The sequence below is a fragment of the Adiantum capillus-veneris genome, chromosome 2, assembly GCF_014529385.1.
Source record: "Adiantum capillus-veneris isolate H3 chromosome 2, ASM1452938v2, whole genome shotgun sequence".
NCBI lineage: Eukaryota > Viridiplantae > Streptophyta > Polypodiopsida > Polypodiales > Pteridaceae > Adiantum > Adiantum capillus-veneris.
Genome location: NC_140932.1, coordinates 136,412,431 through 136,432,516, shown reverse-complemented (window position 1 = coordinate 136,432,516; position 20,086 = coordinate 136,412,431). Strand labels below are relative to the sequence as shown.

General features: G+C 44.4%; 1 protein-coding gene across 1 annotated transcript in view; it reads right to left on the bottom strand.

Annotated features, from left to right (window-relative positions):
* Positions 1-943: 943 nt before the first annotated feature.
* Positions 944-20,086, bottom strand: part of SWC2 (DNA binding protein SWC2) — a 75,723-nt gene continuing 56,580 nt past the window's right edge. The window contains exons 2-11 of the mRNA XM_086490356.1: positions 5,127-5,196; positions 4,787-4,858; positions 4,654-4,697; positions 4,259-4,568; positions 4,116-4,188; positions 2,190-2,309; positions 2,054-2,122; positions 1,940-1,985; positions 1,689-1,754; positions 944-1,617 (exon numbers count right to left, since the gene is read on the bottom strand). Coding sequence (XP_086346482.1) covers positions 990-1,617; positions 1,689-1,754; positions 1,940-1,985; positions 2,054-2,122; positions 2,190-2,309; positions 4,116-4,188; positions 4,259-4,568; positions 4,654-4,697; positions 4,787-4,858; positions 5,127-5,196 — 1,498 coding nt within the window. The 3' untranslated portion in view covers positions 944-989. The remainder of the gene's footprint in view (positions 1,618-1,688; positions 1,755-1,939; positions 1,986-2,053; positions 2,123-2,189; positions 2,310-4,115; positions 4,189-4,258; positions 4,569-4,653; positions 4,698-4,786; positions 4,859-5,126; positions 5,197-20,086) is intronic.

Below are 20,086 nucleotides of genomic sequence, written 5' to 3'. Positions count from 1 at the left end.
CTAATGTGAGGCATAGACTACCCAAGGGCCTGATATGTCTCAGAGTAGAAGGTGATGTCTCTCGAGATAAAACTCTCCTCAAAAGCACCCACATCCAGACGCATACATCCATTACAATTCCAGGAAGCAACTTTAAGTGTGGCCCCATAGGCCTCACACCGTCATGTGGAGCGGCAAGGGAAAAAGCCGTCTTACCTTTTTCCCTTGCCGCTCTAATCTCTGGCATTACCTCCTGCATATGGGCGACCTGTGAGAGGGTAAGGTCATCCCCGAGAAAGATGCCCGTCTTCTTAAGAGTTGGTCTCTTCTTCAAAAAGTCCTTGCTTCCATGGAGGGAAAACGAAGGATGAGTGCCCTTTCTTTCGAGGTTTCCCCCTTGCTCCCATTGTTCTTGTTGCCCACTCTCCAAGCTCTTGAGTGGATCGGCTCATGAACCCCCTTCAAAGCCATGAGTTCTTTTACCTCTTCGTCTACATTATCTTTGTCTTTAAGGCCGCAAATTCTCACATTTAGAGAGCGTACACGTCTTCTTTGCTCCTCTTCTAGTGTCAAGTTGATAATGATGGGTGTGGATGTTGTTTCCTTACTTTTCCCTTTCTTGGCAACCTCAATCCAATTCTCAGCCTCATCTGCTTTCTGTTGAGTCTTTGAAATAACGTCCACCCAAGAGGTCGTCATTTCTTTATGCTGCTCTTCCCCCTCTTTGATGGCTCGCACTTGCTCTTTGATTGTGTTGAGTTCTTCAATTACACACACACACACACACACACACAGAATTGGCACTTCAATCTTTTTGCCATCCTGTCTGACAAAAGAAGCGAGTATTCGTAGAAACTAGCTAGGCCTGACACACAGAGATGTTAGAATGTTAAAAAGAACTTGCTGAGACTGACAAATATGAACACAAAGAAAATGAAACCCCGACACCTCAGAGATGCTCAGAGACCAAAACGTACCACAGATTTGGCCATTAAACAGTCCTTGTAGCATCACAACACAACATTTGAGCTAAATTCTGGGGGCATTGGCAGGACATCCAATGGCAAGAACATTCCTTCAGAAGTGGGATCTCCAATGTCAAGCTCATATTCTCTTCTGGATTGGCTAGTAAAATCATGTTGAGCAGCCAATATTGGACCGAAATCCAAAGATGTCAGGTCGTCCAACAAGTAGTCGTCCTCACTTGGCCCCTCCTTGGGGGGTGGTATTTCAACCCAACGTGCCTCACTTTGAGCCTCATATGTTGAGGGTGGTGCATAAGCTGAATGAGGCTCATTTTCTACTAACTCAATATCCTGTGAACCGTCTGATAGAGCACGGCTTTGCGTAGGTTGATGAGGCGAGTTGCTATGGAACAAAAGCCGTGAACTCAAATTTACAACAGTGCTGTTTATGGGTGAAGCCTCAAGATCATATGTCTGCTGAGCTACTCCGCTCATAAAAGATTTGACGCTTGCAGCCCTTGCTTCCATTCTGTTGCTCCCATGAGGAGAAGAATATAGGCCAGACCTCCTTGCTTTTCGACCAGAGGAACGGACACAAAGCCGTCCAGAAACTGATCTTGCAGACCTTAAATTTTTGCCTGGTGTCCTTTCTCCAATATCATCTTCAGCAATTCTGTGTCATCAAAAGATCGTGTGGTTATGTAATGTGTCTGACAAGTTAGAAAACAATGGACAGCTGAGCACCTTTCTCTGATCATCTTGAAAGCGTCGATTGTGGCATACGGCAACCTAGTCAAGGGATCAAGGTACCTATTCAAAAGGTTAATAATAGTTAACCTCATGATTTTGTAGCCAAACTCCAAAGGGAAACAGCCTCATATATATCAAAACATCCCTTTCTTATCATGCTAAAGAAACATCAGCGACCTGGTTATGAAATGCATAGCCATAGATGACCATATCAGAAAAGCATGAAAGCAAAAAAGCATTCTTACTTGGCGGGCAGACCTGTTACCGCGCACAAATGTGACCGCTTCTGGCCTGAAACAAGAGCCCCTTTTAGGCATAGAAACTAGATAGAAACTTCTGCTTTAAGAGAAGGATTTTACTCTGTCTGGGCTGTTCAAACAGCTGTTGCCACTCAGAAACATCTCCCATGAACTCCAAAAGGTTCTCACCTGTGGTCAATCAGACTATCAATACACAATGTTCAATCCCTGCATCGCTAAACACCCACATACTAACCATCCCGTGAATAAAACCGTATTTGTGGACCACTGTATACAGCCTTGTGAACAATAGCTTTCTGCTTGACCTCCTCTTCACGTGCCAGCATTTGTTCCAAGTGCTGCTGATTTAATATTTCTATTGTACATGAAAAAGTCACAATTAGACAGTTATTGGTGAACATTTGGTTTAGTAAATGAAAGCTTTACAAAGCACAACAATATTGTAGAGGAAAAGAGTGGAGTGTGCTCTCAGTGTAGTGGGTTGCCTCTTCGCAATATGCTGAAGTCTCACTATCACATCAACTGATACACTAGAATAACAAATGTGCAGGCAGTGTCGGGCGGGTCCTCCGGCTCATGTGGGGGCTGTTTTGCAGCATAGACGATGGCCATAATAGCCTGAGTTCTTTGAGTCTGTATCGGTGATTTTCCCGTTGGCACGTGGTGCTGGCCGGTTACAGAATCCAATGTAGGCTGTAGCCTATCCATGTGGCACATACAACCATGTGTCATGTGACACGAAAGCTCAGGGACTACGCTCAATCCGCGGTTTTACCAATTTCCTAATCTAAGTCTAGAGAGACAGATCTCTCGCATTTAAGTGACTACCCCTATCTCAGGGAACCACAGATCCCCAGTCTGTCCTTGAGATGTCAACTCTCGAATCTGAGGGACTGTGACCTGCCTGATAGAAAATAAAGTTCCTGAGTCCATTGCGACCTCCCATCACAGAATGCTTCGAGTAGAAGCCCCACAGTCGAGAGCCTTCTATTGTTCTTGCTACTAAGAGGAAGTGTACTTCTGAAAAAAGACAAAAAAAAAAAGCATGACCTATCAGGGCTTGGTGGTGCAAGTCGACACCGGACTCAAGATCATTGCAAAGAGGGTCCAATCCACCAATCATGACGTACAGAACGTTATCGAGGTCTAAACTGATGTATACAGCCCCGTCTACGAGGTCTATGGGCTGTAACCAGCGATCTCTCGTGATGAAAGTGGTTCAAACAATTCCTTCTTTGCAATGGTTATGTGCTATATTTCCCAGGCGGTGCTGGGAGAGTCCTCTGGTCGAGGTGGGGCTTTGCAACATAGACGATGGTTGTAACAGCACAAAATCAAGGAGGTAGCACAGGGACCAGAAAGAGGGGCATCACTGTGTAGATCAGAGACAACCAGACAGGCTACCCTCAGAAGAGCCCCTATATTTTACCTGAAAAACTCAATCAAAGGTGATTTTGTTGTGATACTTGCTAATACACACTTGTTCCGGTGTCCCCAGATTCAGTCTTGCCCTGAAATGCACGCAATTACGCAAAAATAAAATTTCCAAGGTTTGATGATCTCATCTTATTTATGTGCTTGTTCTAACTTCTATCACGCTGTCTCTACGCAGTACAATATAAAGCTCTGACTGTGAGATCTCTCTCCACTTTGAGCTCTGGCCACCCACCTTGTGACACAATGGGAAAACTTTTATTACAGTCGGCTGTCCGGACCTAGGAAATATTTGGTTCCTAATGCTCTAGCCACTCATCCTGGGACGCATCAGAAATACTCGTTCTGGATGTTTTAGCGCATAACCAATCTTGATGATGGGTGACCCTCAAAAGTAGCCATTCTGGGTGGTCTATTCCCTTTTCACAATACTCTTGTCATCTCTTTGATGCAATTTTACCTTCCTAGAAGAACAAAGCCAATATAAAACCAATCTTGATGATGGGTGACCCTCAAAAGTAGCCATTCCGGGTGGTCTATTTCCTTTTCACAATACTCTTGACATCTCTTTGATGCAATTTACCTTCCTGAAAGGACAAAGCCAATATATAACTTAATCTTTAACATTTCCTGAAAGAACAAAGCCAATATATAACCAAATCTTTCAATTCCTAATATTCCAAACAAAAAAATTGGCCATGATAAAAACAAACCCAACACCTCCTACCAGTTTGAGCAGCCTCCAGGAGCATGTCTTCTTGAGTTATCCGTCTTTCACCTTCTCGCTTTTTCTTCACTGGCTGTAATGAAGAGAATATCAAAATAAGAAACTTGCCAGAAAACAAAGTTTTGAGCATATATGTATCTTGCCTTGATGGTTGTGGCTTGCATAGCAGCTCGCAAGGCCTCCCTTTCAGCCTGTCGAATAACAACTGCAGTCCTTGTTGACTTTCTCACTGTCTTCTCACCCTCTAAGTCGGTGTAATTCTCATTTATGTCAGTCCCCTCCTGATTAGGCTCAGGAAGTTGAATAGCGGTTGGCTCTTCATCCTTTGCATGCACAGCCGCTGCAACTGCTGCCTCAATGATGTCAAGACCCTTAGTTTTTGGTGTTGCAGCTTTTCTCTTATCTGTTTTAGATGGCTTTGACCCAGGAGGAAGAAGCCTCTTCTTTTTAACTCTGAGAAGTCGCATGACATGGTAATTGAGAAATAACGTGTGTCACTCTAGCACTGTAAGCAATATTACTAGCATCTGGGAAGTACCTTTCAACTACATCTTCTGGTGCCTCCTCTTCTGCGTTTGCTTCCTTGTGACAATAAACCATTCAAGAGTATCAGAAAAAGTTATTCCCAGTGTGCTCAAAGCTTCAATGGCTTACATGTTGAGGTAGCTTACATCTTCATCAAAGTCGCTATCAAATTCATCAATAACATCCTCTTCTGCTTCATATTCGGCATCATCTGCAGCCTAACAATGACAAAACTCAACCCTGGAATCTCAACATACAAATAGAACAAAGGCGCAGCAGTCTTCTTCATTCTTGAGGAGCAGAAAACAATCCAACCTGATTCAGGAGCTGAATCAGTTTAACCGTAACTCTAAGAACCATGAGTATAAACAAATATCATCTGGGCTAACTGGTACCTTAACAGAAGCCCAGTAGAGACTTTGTACCCCATGATTTACACATTTCTTACAAATTGCCATGGCATTTTTGAACTAGCAACCAAATTACCTCTTTAAATGCATCTTGACCCCAAAACTCCTCATCAGCATCAACTTCATCATCCACAAGATTGTTCAGTCTGGTAACCAAAGCAGAAAAGAGTTCATATACATTTAATGAAAAATGTGGAATAACCTGATGTGCACTAGCATGAAATAAGATGTCATATGATCAAACTTGTAACATTTAATGGCCTAAAAACTTGTGTGTAGCGGAAATTAGCATGAACATAGTGGGCATTTCATTAGAATAGATTCCTAATGAGAATTACAAGAGTGCTTGGGTGGAGAGAGCAACAAAAAGCATAACACCTAGTTAGATAGCATGAACAATACTTTCAAAAGAGAGAGAAATTAAGCTATTGACAACAGTTGAGGACCGGATTTACATGGAGCCGGTCCCCCCTCCAAAAGGCTTTGTATTATGGTTTCTCCCATCAAGAGAGACATTGTACAATACAATTCTTTGTGTTCCTTCAAGACTAGCTAGTGCAATGAAGATGAAAGCTTCATGCACTAAGCAAAACACTTAGCAAACACAACTTCAATTATCCCCGGTCTCAGACCCAAGACCTCACACACCTTCAAAGATGGAGAGCTAGCAGGGTATGAGAGTAGATTGAGAGGAAGAAGGAGTAGTCTTACGAGAAAGATGTACATCTCCTCACATAATCACTCATATTAGCATAGCTTAGCTTAGTAATTAGCATGGTAGAGGAGATGAGCATGCATTGAAGCTTGGCTCTTGGTTGGATTTGCATCACAAAGCCAAGAGTTGTTGGTGTAGGCCTCCCTTCTCACAAGCTTGGAGTAGGTGATAAGCTTTCCATTAAAGCTTGAGAAGGAGAGAGAGTCTTCTTTTCTTCACACATGAGATTGTGTGAGTGTGTGTGTGATAATCCTTGCAAAAATCAGCCCCCTCTCTCTCTTGGTCGACCCCTCTTGCTATTTGCTCATGCTCTACCCTCATTGGACCTCCCCAGGCCTAGCCAATGGTAATTAAGCAGTATAAGTGATAGCCTTCTGACATGTGTCCCCCTTTCCCCTTTTGTGAGAGCTTTAGGTAATTTAATAATTCAACTAAACTCTCATTGGACCCTGTAACAGACTTGGACACTCCAAGTCAAGAATCAACCGCGACAGCACCAAATAACCACTTCAAAGCAAGTCACAGATCACAATAGATGTACACTGGCCCGGCGGAGTTCCGTGCCTAGAGATATTGGTCCCAAAGACTGGCGTCCCTTTCGGTATTTCTTTTCGTATTAATCAATCATCAAAGTACAAGACAGCGGTTAGGGTTTCACTCTCACACTCTGCGTCCAGATGCTCTGAGAAGTGAGACCCTCACCACTAATTTAAAGGTTACAAGGGATGCCCAAAAGCAGAGCCCCAAAAGCTTCAAATCAAAAGCAATTGCTCTCTCTTTCACAGAGTCAAAAAACAAAATTTGCGTCGCTCATCATTTTCCAATTTTTTTTATTTTTTTAAAGCCTACACGATTTCCGGAAATTAGGGTTTTTGGCAAAATTAGGGTTTGCAGGAATTTTAGGGTTTCTGCTGTCCGTAGCCACGTCATCACTTTGTGACATACCCCCCTCTTGAAAGCATTGTAATAGACCGCGATTACGCCTGCAAAACCGACAAAAGCCATAAACCGTCTTAGCAGACACTGACTATTAGTACCTACGTACTAGGAACACACATCTAGCACATATACAAAATCGACAGTCACATCACACGACATCACAGGACATCACCAAACATCACAGGACATCACATGACATTCAACATTCATTCGGATCTTAGACCATGATTTATCGGCAATGTAGCTAGGAATCACATCTAGGTCCAATCGGGACCTCATCGATGTCCGATTGACTAACCCCTATTGCAACCATGTCTATTCGAGATCAATCAGACCAAAATGCTACAGTCATTTCGGCTATCAGTTCCTACACTCACAAGAAGTCAAGAACAAATCAGTATCATTATCAGGAATTCCATTTCATAAAGTCATCCAGCAGAATACTGTCAGCTCTCAGTCTCCCTGAAGCTCAAAGAGACATCAGTGACTTTAGTATCAAAATCGAGGCATCTGTTGACAAGGGAGCGGAGTGACTCCCCTCTTGTGCATCCCACTGCACCAGATCTCCGGCCAAGTTGAATTTCTCGGTTCCGTTTGGAGTAGACTATGCTAAACCAAAACATCAAGGTAAAGTTTCACAATCCGAGGAGTATCTGCTAGGTCCTCCTTCTCCATCCACCTTCGCATCAAATGCAGGAAAGTTCTTGAACTTAACCAAGAACCGCCTTCGGACTTTACCTTTCTTTGTATCGTTATGTGCCAAAATCTGTTCATGAACAAGGATCTCCTCGTTTTCTTCCACTTCGGGTTGCTCATCAGGCACATCACCCTTAACAGGTTTCAAGAGACTCACATGCAATGCATTGTGAATCCTCCAAGTATCTTTCAATCGGAAGGAGACATCATTTATCTTTTCAGTAATCTGGAAAGGTCCGTAGTATCGCATACTAAGCTTTGGAAAAAGCCTCTCCTTTCCCTTTTTCTTTCGTAGGCGTGCCTTCTCAAAACGTAAGAGCACCCAATCATCCTCCTTCAATTTCATGTCGCGACGATGGCGATCCGCTGCCTTTTTCTGTCGTTCTTGAGACTTCTGCAATGTCTCGCGAACCTTGGCAAAAGCCGTATCCAGATCTCGCGTATATTCATCCGCTTCAAAGATCTTATCTTTCGTGCTCAGGAAGGGTGGAACCTTCGCAGCACCTTCAACAATCTCAAATGGCGCCTTCCCCGTCGACGAGTGTATCGTGTTATTGTAGGCAAATTCCACCAAAGGTAAATATCTTTCCCATTGAGTCTTCTGATCTGATCCCATTGAGCCCACCGCATCTGCTTTTCCGAAAGCTGCTTCTGTGACAAGAAGTAGCGCAAACTCTGATGGTCTGTAAAGACAGTGAAATCCGCTCCGAGTAGGTAATGCCACCACTGAGTAAGAGCATGGATAACCACCAAAAGCTCTTTCTCATAAATCTGTGCTGTCATCTCCGGCCTAGAGAACAAACGGCTCTCGTAAGCTATGACATGGCCTTCTTGCATCAAGACCGCACCGAGACTACGACCACAAGCATCACAATATACTTCGAATGACTTCTGCAAGTCCGACAAAGTCAAAATAGGTCCCGTAGTCAATTTCTCTTTCAATGTCTGAAACGCAGTCACCTCTGTGGGTCCCCACAAAATAGGTACTCCTTTCTGTGTCAAGATATGCAAAGGGGAAGCAACCTCTGCAAACTTTCGTATGAACCACCTGTAGTACGAACACAGTCCCACGAAGCTTCTAACTTCATGGACATTCTTCAAGTCGGGCCAATCACGGATAGTCTCTATCTTGGCCGGATCCATTTGCACTCCTGCTGCTGACACAATGTGTCCCAAAAAGTGTATCTCTGGTAGGAAAAATTCACTTTTCTTTGCATTAATCACTAACTTGTCATCTCGTAATGCCTGAAACACCTGAGGTAGATAATCTCTGTGTTCTGCCTCATTCTTGGAGAAAACAATGATGTCGTCAAAGAAAGTGCCAACAAATAGCCTGTACTCTCGAAAAATCCTATCCATCATCAGGTTAAATGTCGCAAGAGAATTGGTTAAGCCAAAAGGCATCACCAAAAACTCAAATAACCCAAAAATCATCCGAAAAGTTGTCTTGTAGACGTGTCCCGGCGCTATTCTGATCTGATGATATTCACTCTTCAAGTCAATCCTGCTAAAGCACGAGGATCCCTGTAACCTGTCGAGTATATCATCGATCCTAGGAATCGGAAATCTGTTCTTGATGGTGATTTTGTTGAGAGCTCTATAATCGATGCACATTCTCCAAGATCCGTCTTTCTTCAAAACCAACAACACTCGAGAGCAATACGGTGAAGTACTAGGCTGGACAAGACCCTTTTCCAAGAGGTCTTTCACTTGGTTGATAATCTTTTCATTTTGTACTCGGCTCACACGATAAGGTGGCCGATTCGGTGGCGTGCTTCCAGGTATCAGATCAATGGTTTGATCTTCAGGGTCTCTGAAAGGCAATCGGCATGATTGTGGAAAAAAATCCTGGCGTTCTTTTGATCATGTCAAAACATATTCAACCTTTATCCATCGTTCAGTTCTCTCCCAAAAGAATGAGTAAGAAACTGAAGTTCATCAAGTACAATCTCTAAGCCCTTCATTTATCAAAGTCGCTTTCTCGGCCCGGTAGTCAACCACGGCGTAGTTCTTGTGGTACCAAGGGATCCTGAGTAGAACGTCACTCGCGTGCCCTGAACACCCCTGTCATTGCAAACAAAGTTTGCCAATGCTCGGTGTAATGGCAACATCCCATCCGGGTGCCAGTCGAACTACCTCTGCCTATGGCGTCAGTCTGTCGAGCGTAATTCCAAATCGAGCCGCCAATTCCAAGTGAAAAGAAGTTGGCCTTGGCTCCTTCAAAAGAGCTTCCTCATCCTTCACTTTGTCCCAAAAGCAGCAAAGTTTGTACTTTCATTCATTAGATTCGGTGCAGGTCCCACGCCATGTGGTACCAATTCTGCTTTTCTATCTGTCTTTTCTGCCACATACCTCAGCTGCTCTCGAACTCTCAGGCCTGTCGTTGTCTTTATCATTCTGTTCTTTCTGTACCTTGTTAGGGCACTTCGTGGAGATATGTCCATGTTCCCCGCATCCAAAGCACTTCCCCTCTCTGATGAAGCGAGCTCTCTCCTCAGGAGTAAGCTTGGGTCGTGCATCATTTTTCTCTGGGTTGCTCTTTTTCTTTCTACTTTCATTCCCAGAAGTCTGTTCGGCTCGTTGTGTCATGGCCTCATCTGTGGGGTAGGTCAAACTGCCAGAGTGAATGGCAAAGCCCCGCTTCGCATGACTCATCAACTCCTGAATAGAAGGTGACTTCTGTTCCAAGCAGTGATCTCGGATCTCTGTTGGTAGACCCAAGGTAAACCGCTCAATCTGTTCTCTGAACGAGATCTTCTTGAATGAAGAGGCAGGTAGAAAAGAGCTCCAGAATCTTTCACAATAAGCATTGATTGTATCCTTCTTGGTCATCCGAAGATGGTTCCAAGCAACTCGTACATCTCGTTCATATTCTTGCGTCAACCAAGAAGAAATAAAAAGCTTTTTAAATTTCAGCCATTTAATTAGCGCAGTCTTGTTTAAAAGAAGCGTGGATCACCAAGTACGAGCATTCCTCTTAAAGTAAGAGGCATCTCTCCGAATCTTGGAGTGCTCTGAATAGCGTCCTCCCGCGAAAGCGATGTCAAACTGCTGTATAAAAGACAAAGCTTTCGAAGCATCTGAGTATCCCGAAAAAGTATCAAACTTGATCGAGTGGCCACCTTCCTTAAACTCTCGGACTTTCTTGCTTTTATCTTCGAGAAAGTCATATTGGTTAGCTTTGTAAAAGAATTCTTCTTGTTCGCATAAAAGTTTCCGTCATCGAAATCTGAGCTATTTGTAGACGAGTCCTCAGTAGAACTGTCAGTCTTTGGGCGAGATGTAGCCTTCTTTGCCTTTTCTTGCCCTTTTCGAAGCTTTGTTTCTTGCTTCGCTTTTTGCTTTTCTTTTGTCTTCTTCGCGCGAGTCTGAAGAGCTAGAAGAACTGTCAGAAGAAGAAGAAGAACTGGGTAAGCCTTCAAACTTGACACGTTTCTTCTGTTTCTTTGCCTTGTCGAATGTCGACCGACGACCCAAATATCTCGGGAAGTCAGTGCCTTTCTTCTGCTTTTTGCCGTGCTTTCTGTCCTTCTTTTGCACGTCGAAAAGCTGAGCAATCTGTGCATCAATCACATTCTCTAGTTCCTTCTCCGTATATTTCTTGGAGGCAGAAGGTTTCTTGAGAGCGGGTTTCGAGAGTGGTGTTGTGGTTCTTTGCCACTCCATATGTACCTCTTCCAAAGAGGTCTGGTTCATATATTTTTCCATCTTCGGGTCCTTGGCAAAATTGAGTATCATCTTTGTTGCATCGCCAATCAATTGACGACGCTCTATCTCTCTTTGCTCCGCCTGAGTAGGCCGAGGCGGGCCATACTAGAGAGAGAGAGAGAGAGAGAGAGAGAGAGAGAGAGAGAGAGGGAAAACAAAGGGAAAGAGAGAGAGAGAGAGAGAGAGAGAGAGAGAGAGGGGGGGGTAGAAGACGAAAACCCCTTTCGGTATTTCTTTTTGTATTAATCATCATCAAAGTACAAGAGAGCGGTTAGGGTTTCACTCTCAGACTCTGCGTCCAGATCCTCTGAGAAGTGAGGCCCTCACCACTAATTTAAAGGTTATCAGGAATGCCCAAAAGCAGAGCCCCAAAAGCTTCAAATCAAAAGCAATTGCTCTCTGTGTCACAGAGAGTCAAAAAGCAAAATTTGCGTCGCTCATCATTTTTCAAAAAAATTATTTATTTTTTTTATTTAATAGCCTCCGCGATTTCCGAAAATTAGGGTTTTTGGCAAAAATTAGGGTTTGCAGGAATTTTAGGGTTTCTAGCAAAAATTAGGGTTTCTGCTGTCCGTAGCCACGTCATCACTTTGTGACAGACCCCTTTGCCTCTTGGCCAATAGGAATTAGGCAAGCCATTGGGCTGCTGAATGCTCATTGGACCCCTTGGGAGACTGTCCAATAGTCTTCTAGAGGACTTAATTCTCATTGGTTCTTTTATTAAGTGTTTTTAAATTAATTAAACTAGATTTACTCTAGCCTAATTCTCATTGGTCTACCTCCAAGGCCATCCAATAGGAATTGGGTACACCTTGTGGGCATCTGGGCTAGGGAGCTGACATGTGTCCCTCATTCCCTTTGTGTAAAGGGAGATTGTGTATGTGTGTGTGACTTTCTCTCTCATCCCCTACAAGCAAGGTTCGCCCCCTCCTAAGTAGGGATTTGTAAAGACTTTTTTGACACACACAAAGCATCCAATTCCCCCGTAGTTGACCTTTGGACACAACCTTTGAATTTTGGAACCTTAGCATTTTGGAAGTCTTAATGGGCTGAACCTTAGGGTCTTTTTAGCCCATTGTTGCACATGGCTCTTTTGCAAATGGCCCCCCCTTTGGATCCCTACTGTGGCTGGTCTGCTAGCTTAACCAATATTCTAGCTTTTTCTCCCCCGGCACTTCCCCTTATTAAATGATCAGTTTAACATGAGAAAATCATTTAGGAGAATTAGATATTGATTATTATGACAAAACTAAAGCCGTCAAAGTACCTCACCGCTACCCTGCTCTCAGCCCTTTACTTAACCCACTCCTCTTTCTACCGAGTCCTCGCCAGCGAGTTAGAATCCTCCCACCTCCCTTTTTCACTAAGTACCACCCCTCTCACTATAAATAAACTCCAGTTCTCCTTTTCATGTTGCCACGTTCAATCACCACCATGTCCCATGCACCCCGAAACTTTTATCTACTATCATAGACACAAAACAGCCTAGATTGTATGTGCCTCCTGATCTTGTACCTTACTGTAACAAACTTGGACACTCCAAGTCAAGAATCAATCGCGACAACACCAAATAACCACTTCAAAACAATTCACAGATCACAACAGATTTACACTGGCCCGGCGGAGTTCCATGCCTAGAGATATTGGCCCCAAAGACTGGCGCCCCTTTCGGTATTTCTTTATGTATTAAAATCAATGTCAGAGTACAAAGAGCGGTTAGGGTTTCACTCTCAGACTCTGCGTCCAGATGCTTTGAGAAGTGAGGCCCTCACCGCATATTTAAATGTTACAAGGGATGCCCAAAAGCAAAGCCCCAAAAGCTTGAAAGCAAATGCAAATTCTCTCTCTCTCTCAATGAGAGTTAAAATAAAGCAATTCAACTCTCTTTCTCTCATCCAAAATCCTTGCGTAGCAAAAAGCTAAGATTTGCGTCGCTCATTTTATTATTAAAAATGAAAATTAAAAAAAAAAATCTTCCACCTCGCGATTTCCGGAAATTAGGGTTTCTGGCAGAAATTAGGGTTTGCAGGAATTTTAGGGTTTCTGGCAGAAATTAGGGTTTCTGCTGTCCGTAGCCACGTCATCACTTTGTGACACTTACCCCACACTCTACAGAGCTCGGCACTCTCATCCTCGTGGTCCTTGGCATCCCCATGAAATCTGCTAAAAGCATAGTCACATGGGGACGGGGACAGGTCTCGGGGACGGGGACGTGGGACGTGACAGGGGACGCGCTTTAAAAAACACTTTGAATTTTGAAATTTGAAAGGCCCCCCAAAAGTGGGCTTTTGAAATTTGAAAGTCCCCCCAAAAGGGTGCTTTTGAAATTTGAAAAACCCCCCAAAAAGTGGGCGCTTAAACAGTGTTTGAATTTTCAATATCCCGCCCCCCGTTGGCTGCAGCCCACCCCCTGCCCGCGTCCCATCTGGCGGTGTCACCGGGGACCCGCGACCCGGGACCCGTCCCCTTGCCCGTCCCCTGTGAGGGACGTCCCCACGTCCCAAAAACGGGTCCCCGTCTCCGTCCCGACGTCCCTTGTCACGTCCCCGCATAAATGGGCCGCGTCCCCCCGTCCCCTGTTTCTATGGCTAAAAGTCCTGCCTTCATTTTCCCCTTCTTTGCAGCTTGTTCTTCTACCACTTTCGATGTCCCCGGCTTGTCTTCTGGATTTTACTCTTTCTTTGGACACTCTGGCAAAGTGTGCCCAACTTCACTGCAACCATAACACTTTCCTTGCTTGAAAAACTCTCCTTTCTGCTCGGCAGTCATCTAAGGCGCAGTATATTCTTCCATTGTACTAACTTTTCCCCTTCTTCCCTTTGGAAGGTTCTGTCTCTACTGACGTGGATGCCGGAGCACCTGTCTGAAATGTCAAGGAGCCTACATGTAAGGAATACCCGTTCAAAGCATGGTCCATGAGCTACAAGATGCTATCGGACTTCTGCTTCAAGCAATAACACTGTTACTCATCTGGTAAGCCACAACAAAATCGCTCCATCTGCTCTTTCATAGAGACCTTCCCGAAAGAAGCTACGGGTAGAAAAGTGTCCCAAAATCTCTGGTTATAGACTGGCATCCATAGATGATTCTAGACCGTTAAAACCTTGGCCTCATACTCTGGTGTCAACCACATTGATGAAAATAGTCACTTGAACCCCACATGATTGCGAGGTGTCTGTGCGTGTAACAATTGTCTTTGAGATGAGAGGCTACCTTCCTCACTTTGGAAGCTTCCATGAAGTACTTGTAAATGGAACCCTCTAAACAACACAAGCTGTGGTATTTGGATCGTTTAATTGTATTTGGAATTAAATCTATTCTGGCAGACTACGGTCTTAGCGTCATCCAGATGGGCTAAGTTTATGTCTTTACGTTTTGTGACTCCATTTGTGTTAATTGTATAGCATTCTGTGAAGCATATGGTTCTAGTGCATCATTAGTTCCAATTTGGACGAGATACGCCGGGTATGTGATCTTAGTGCATCTAGACACCCCCTGAGAGACCAACATGCTTTGGGCAAGGTTGATGTGTACGTAATGTACATGGTGGACACATTGTCTCATTAGGAGTACAGATGGACCCAATAGAATTCGAGACTAACCTAAAGAATGTTCACGAAGTTCGAAGCTTTTTGGGCTTGTGCTCTTATTATCGGCGGTTCATTCGGCAGTTTGTAGAGATAGCTTCACCTTTGCAATTACTGACTCAAAAAGGAGTCCCTTTCACCTGGGGACCGACGAAGGTGACTAAATTTCAGACGCTCAAAGAAAAATTAACTACCGGACCAATGTTGGCTTTGTCAGACTTGCAAAAGCCATTCGAAGTTTATTGTGACGCTTGTGGTCGTAGTCTGGGAGCAGTTTTGATGCAAGAAGGCCATGGCATTGCTTACGAAAGCAAGATGTTTTCACGGCCAGAATTGGTAGCACAGATATATGAGAAAGAGCTATTGGCAGTGATCCATGCTTTTACACAGTGGCGACACTATTTACACGGAGCTGATTTTACAGTCTTTACAGATCATCAGAGTTTACGCTACTTCTTGTCACAGAAGCAGCTTTCAGAAAAGCGGATGCGATGGGCTAACATCCTGTCACAGTTTCACTTCCAGATTGTTCATGTTCAGGGACAAAAGAACTTAGTGGCACATACATTGTCTCAGAAGCCCTTGGTTCCGACTATTTCCGCAATTTAGCACCAAAGCTTTGAGGATATGGTTGACCAGTACGTCACAAATCCTAACTTTGCTGACATTTTTACCCGGATACAGAATGGGGAGACAGTTTCAGGCTATTCCATACGGGATGGCTATTTGATGCGGAAAACGATATTGTGTGTTATACAGCCTTTGAGGGAAAAGGTCTTGACAAAGTGCCATTGTCCACCTTTTACAAGCCACCGCGGCATAGATATCACCTTGAAGGGTGTGGAGTGTTACTTTTATTCGCCGAGGCTTAAAAAGGATGTGGATGACTTTGTTCGCATTTGTTTAATATGCCAAAAGGTCAAGTTTGATCATTCAGTGACATTGTTTATTGCTCACATTCTTCGGTTACATGGCATGCCTAAGACGATAGTGTCGGACAGAGATCCCTGATTCACGAGTTTGTTTTGGAGGGCAATTGGCATGCGGTCATCATTCCATCCGTAGACTGATGGGCAATCTGAGAGAGCCAATTCAGTGGTTTTGGATTTGTTGAAGTCTTACATCTTTGATCAGACGACTCAATGGGAAAAATATTTGTCTTTGGTGGAATTTGCCTACAATAGCACGGTTCACTCTTCGACGGGGAAGGAGCCATTTGAAGTAATCGGAGGTGCTAAGAAGGTTCCTACATTTCTAAGCACCAAGGACAAGATTTTTGAAGCAGATCAATACACGAGGTATTTGGACACTGCTTTTGCCAAGGTTCGGGAGGCTCTAGAGAAGTCTGAAGCACGGCACTAGAAGGCAGCAGATAGACATAGACGCGACTTGAAGTTAATGACTGGGTGCTATTACGTTTTAAGAAGGCACGCTTAAGGAAACGAATGAGAAAGGAGCGGCTTTTTCCAAAGCTTACCATGAGGTATTATGCCTTTCCTGTCACGTGACACATCCCAACCCTATGTGTCCGTGGACAAGGTACACCACAGCAGGGTTCAGTCAGTTCAGTCAAGTCTAGATAAGCAATGATCTAGCACTTTTGTGAGTCTATTCGTAGACCGTGCATGCCCAGTCACTTAGCTTAGATACATATCCTCCGGTTGCACACAGCATGATCATCGGAATTCCCATCAGAATCCATTAGCATCAGTTAGGGGAATTTTCCAGTGCATTTAGCCTATTTTCCTATTTTTGGTTATTTTCACTTATTATTCTTAAGTGACTTTCCAACAAAAGTAGGTAGGGCAATTTTGCTAAGTTAATATATAAGCAAACCCAAGTTAGCACTTTCTGGCAGAAGAGGCAGCAGGAGCTTCCCGCTCAACAGGCAACTTCTCAGCAGTACCCCCCTCAGCATTAGACCATTGCCATCCTCTCCCATCCCTTGGCGTTTTCCCCTACAAAAGCCATCGCCCACAACCTCCTTGTTCTGGCGCTTGTTCCCCCTTCAGGCAGCCCCTCAAGCTAGTGTTTTGGGATAGCAAACATCAGCAGGCCATAGCGTTTTTCCCTCAGCGTTTTCAGCCAAAAACGCCAGCCAACTGTTGCAGATCATCAGCGTTTTGCAGCGTTTTTGCAGCGTTTTCAGCAAGTGCTTAAAGCCATAAAAACGCAGCCTGACAGGTGCATAACATCAACGTTTTCACCTTCAGCAAGAACCCCGGCAAAGCCCTCACTTTCAGCCCTTAAGACAGCAGTAAGACAGTCCATTTCAGCCCCGAAACAGTCCACGAAAAACAGCAGTTAGAAGACCACAGATTTCAGCCACCAAGTCGTCGTCGTCACCACCGTCGTCGGCGGCGGCATAGTCCCATTGCATCAATCCATTGCATTCGCATTGTACACCTTTGTACAATCAAAGTAGACCACTCTCGCCGACGAGAGTGGGGCCTTCGGAGGAGGGTTTTACAACCTCTCAGGTGTCGTATCTCTTCTCTCTCCTTCTCTCAGTCTCATTCACTTGCACGCACAATATCCACTCACTTTGTTCGTGATCATAGCACTCTCCATAAGACGGAAGGCTCTCTCCTTCCTTAAGAACTAAAAGGAACCTTGAGCAATAAAGATCACTAATCTTGAGAAAATACAACATTCATTCCGCTGCACCTTACATTGGTATCAGAGCTTTGGAAGTGTTTTGCATTACTCAAGGAAAGAACCACAAGAATTTTTTTGCTTGTTGCGATCGCCAGAACCCAAGTTTACTTGGGCGTGGCGATTCCTAATCGTGTTTTGTTGAAGAGTGACAGGAATCCCAAGAAAGAAGGGCTTGTACAGCCTCCCCTTGTGTCTCTTTTCACTCATTGAGAGCGGACCGTGCACTTGGCGGCCAGCCAATCGACGTGAGGTGGGAAAAAGCAACCTTGGTGTGAGCGCAAGGCCACCAAGGGGTGCGCCCGCTGAAAAAGGTAGAACTCGGGTGAAGAGAAGATCCTTCTCCAACGCAATTTGCAAGCGAAAGAAAACCTCAAGACCCTCAAGAACTCAAGAACCTCAACAACCCAAGACCCTCAAGACCCCAAGTTCCTCGCGAGCTTAAGAACCCAAGATCATAGTGCATGGTCGTCACCCGAAGCGGAATGGATACTTCGCATACAGGTGATGAGCATGAGAGAGGCGACGAAGACTCGTCCCCACCCGGAGATGATTTCTTTAACTCTCCCCCTTCGCCATCTACGCCACCAAGTGTTATGGAGGCAATGGTCAAGCAGATGATGGCCATGATGGATAGACAAGAAGCAAGTCGCCTTGCTTAGGACCGTGAGCACCTTGCTCAGGAACGTGAGCGCATTGCTCTTGCCGCAAAACAAGAAGAAAATCGACTTGCTCAGAAACGTGAGCGCCTTGCTCAGAAACGTGAGCGCATTGCTCTTGCTGCAAAACAAGAAGAACATCGACTTGTTTTCGAACGCGAGCGCGATAATCGAGAGGCTCAAAGGGAGATTCGTCATCAAGAATTTATTTCCCACATTCTAGCCTCGAAGACCGAACCACCCAAAGATCGTGGGTGTTCGTCAAGTGGCGCAAGCCACGACGCGGATTCCAATCATCCAGTTACAGAAAAGTTGACTTTCAGTAAGTATGACGGTAAGATGGATGCTACAGTTATTCATTCTTGGTTGCATCAATTTAATGCTTATTTTGCGACAACTAAGAAGACAGGAAATAGCAAAGTTTTGACGGCAGCTATGTACCTTGCCGGTGATGCCATCAATTGGGTACCACGCATGGCAAGAGGCACAGCTAGCCGCACACCTAGAGGCAACCGACGATTTCACGCCCTCTCTTTTAGTTGGGCTGATTTCCAAGACAAGCTCAAGGTGCGGTTTATGCCACCTCAGTACCTCGCACGATTGAAGGACGATTGGCGCGCTCTCAAGCAAAATGGTATGCCAGTTATATCTTTTTCTAATCGTGTTTTGCAGCTAGGTACCCAATTACGCATGTCGGATGATGAGCACAAAGAGGCTTTTCTCTTTGGATTGGACGAGTATATCAAGTACGATGTCGAGGTATTCGATCCAATCGATCTCAACAAGGCGGTAGCGATTGCTCTCGCACAGGAAATGAAGCACAACAAGGGAAAGCCTAAGGAGAACAAGACTTCCACAAGTACCTCGCAGACTTCTCAGAACCCTCACAACGGTAAGAACGGTAAGAATGGTAAGAATGATAACTCTTCGAACCAATCTTCCAACAGTATCTCATCAAAGAATTCTTCCAATGAATCTAAGGGTAAGGCTAACACAACTGCTAAACCTAAGCTTACTCCAGATGAAAAGGTAGCACAAGGAATTGTAGGAGGATACATCACGTCGGAAGAACAAAGCACTTATTCTAAGGAAGGTCGTTGTTTTCATTGTCACATTAAGGGTCACATAAAACGAACCTGTCTTAAGCTTGAATCGAATGAATCTAAAGAACCCACAGCACCCACTACATCTGTCAATGCAATGAATGATAACACGAGTGTGCCCCAAGTTTCTCAGGACCCTCCCTTTGATGATTAAATGTTATGGTCGTACGTCGGGGCACCGTTTTGTCATATTGTTTGACCCAGGTAGTATGCATGATGTGATCAGTTCCTCTCTTGTTGAGAAAGCCCGCCTCGAGGTTAGTCTGAGATGTCCTATCGAGGTCTCTGACTGTCGTCCCGGTATGGACGCTCTCATCACAAAGGAATGCCTTGATGTGTTGTTTGCAATTCAACAGACTGCCTTCACTAGAAGATTTGTTGTTTCTCCTCTCTCAGGATGTGATATGATTTTAGGCATTAAATGGTTTCGTGAAACTGATGCTTTCATAAATTTTGCGGCTAACACTATAACTCTCAATGCCGACAGTGATTCTCCTACTGTCTTTCATGGAGTGGACACTGTTCCTTCTCCATCTCTCATTGCTAATATGCAAGACAAGGTTGAAAGGATTCACGAGAAGAAGACTCTCTCAGTCTCTTTTTCTCCACAACATGACACACAAGATTTGCATGATTATGAGAAGCATGATGATTTGAATGATAATGATTTGGATGACAGAGACAAGCATGATGACTTGCATGAAGAAGATGTGATTGTTCACCAGGATAGGTGTTAGTGGATGCTTTTTCTAGCGAAGCTAACCTCGTTGCAGATTCGATCAATCACGAAGGATCGATCTTGGCTCTCGAGCCTAGGTCCCAAGAACCCCTTCAGGAAGAACCGATCTTGGCTCTCGAGCCTTGGTCCAAAGAACCCTCACAGGAAGTATTATGTGTCCGCATGATTGATACACACGCATTGTTCGAGTGTTTCATTCGTGAAGGTTTCCTATATTTTAGTCAGCATCGTTATG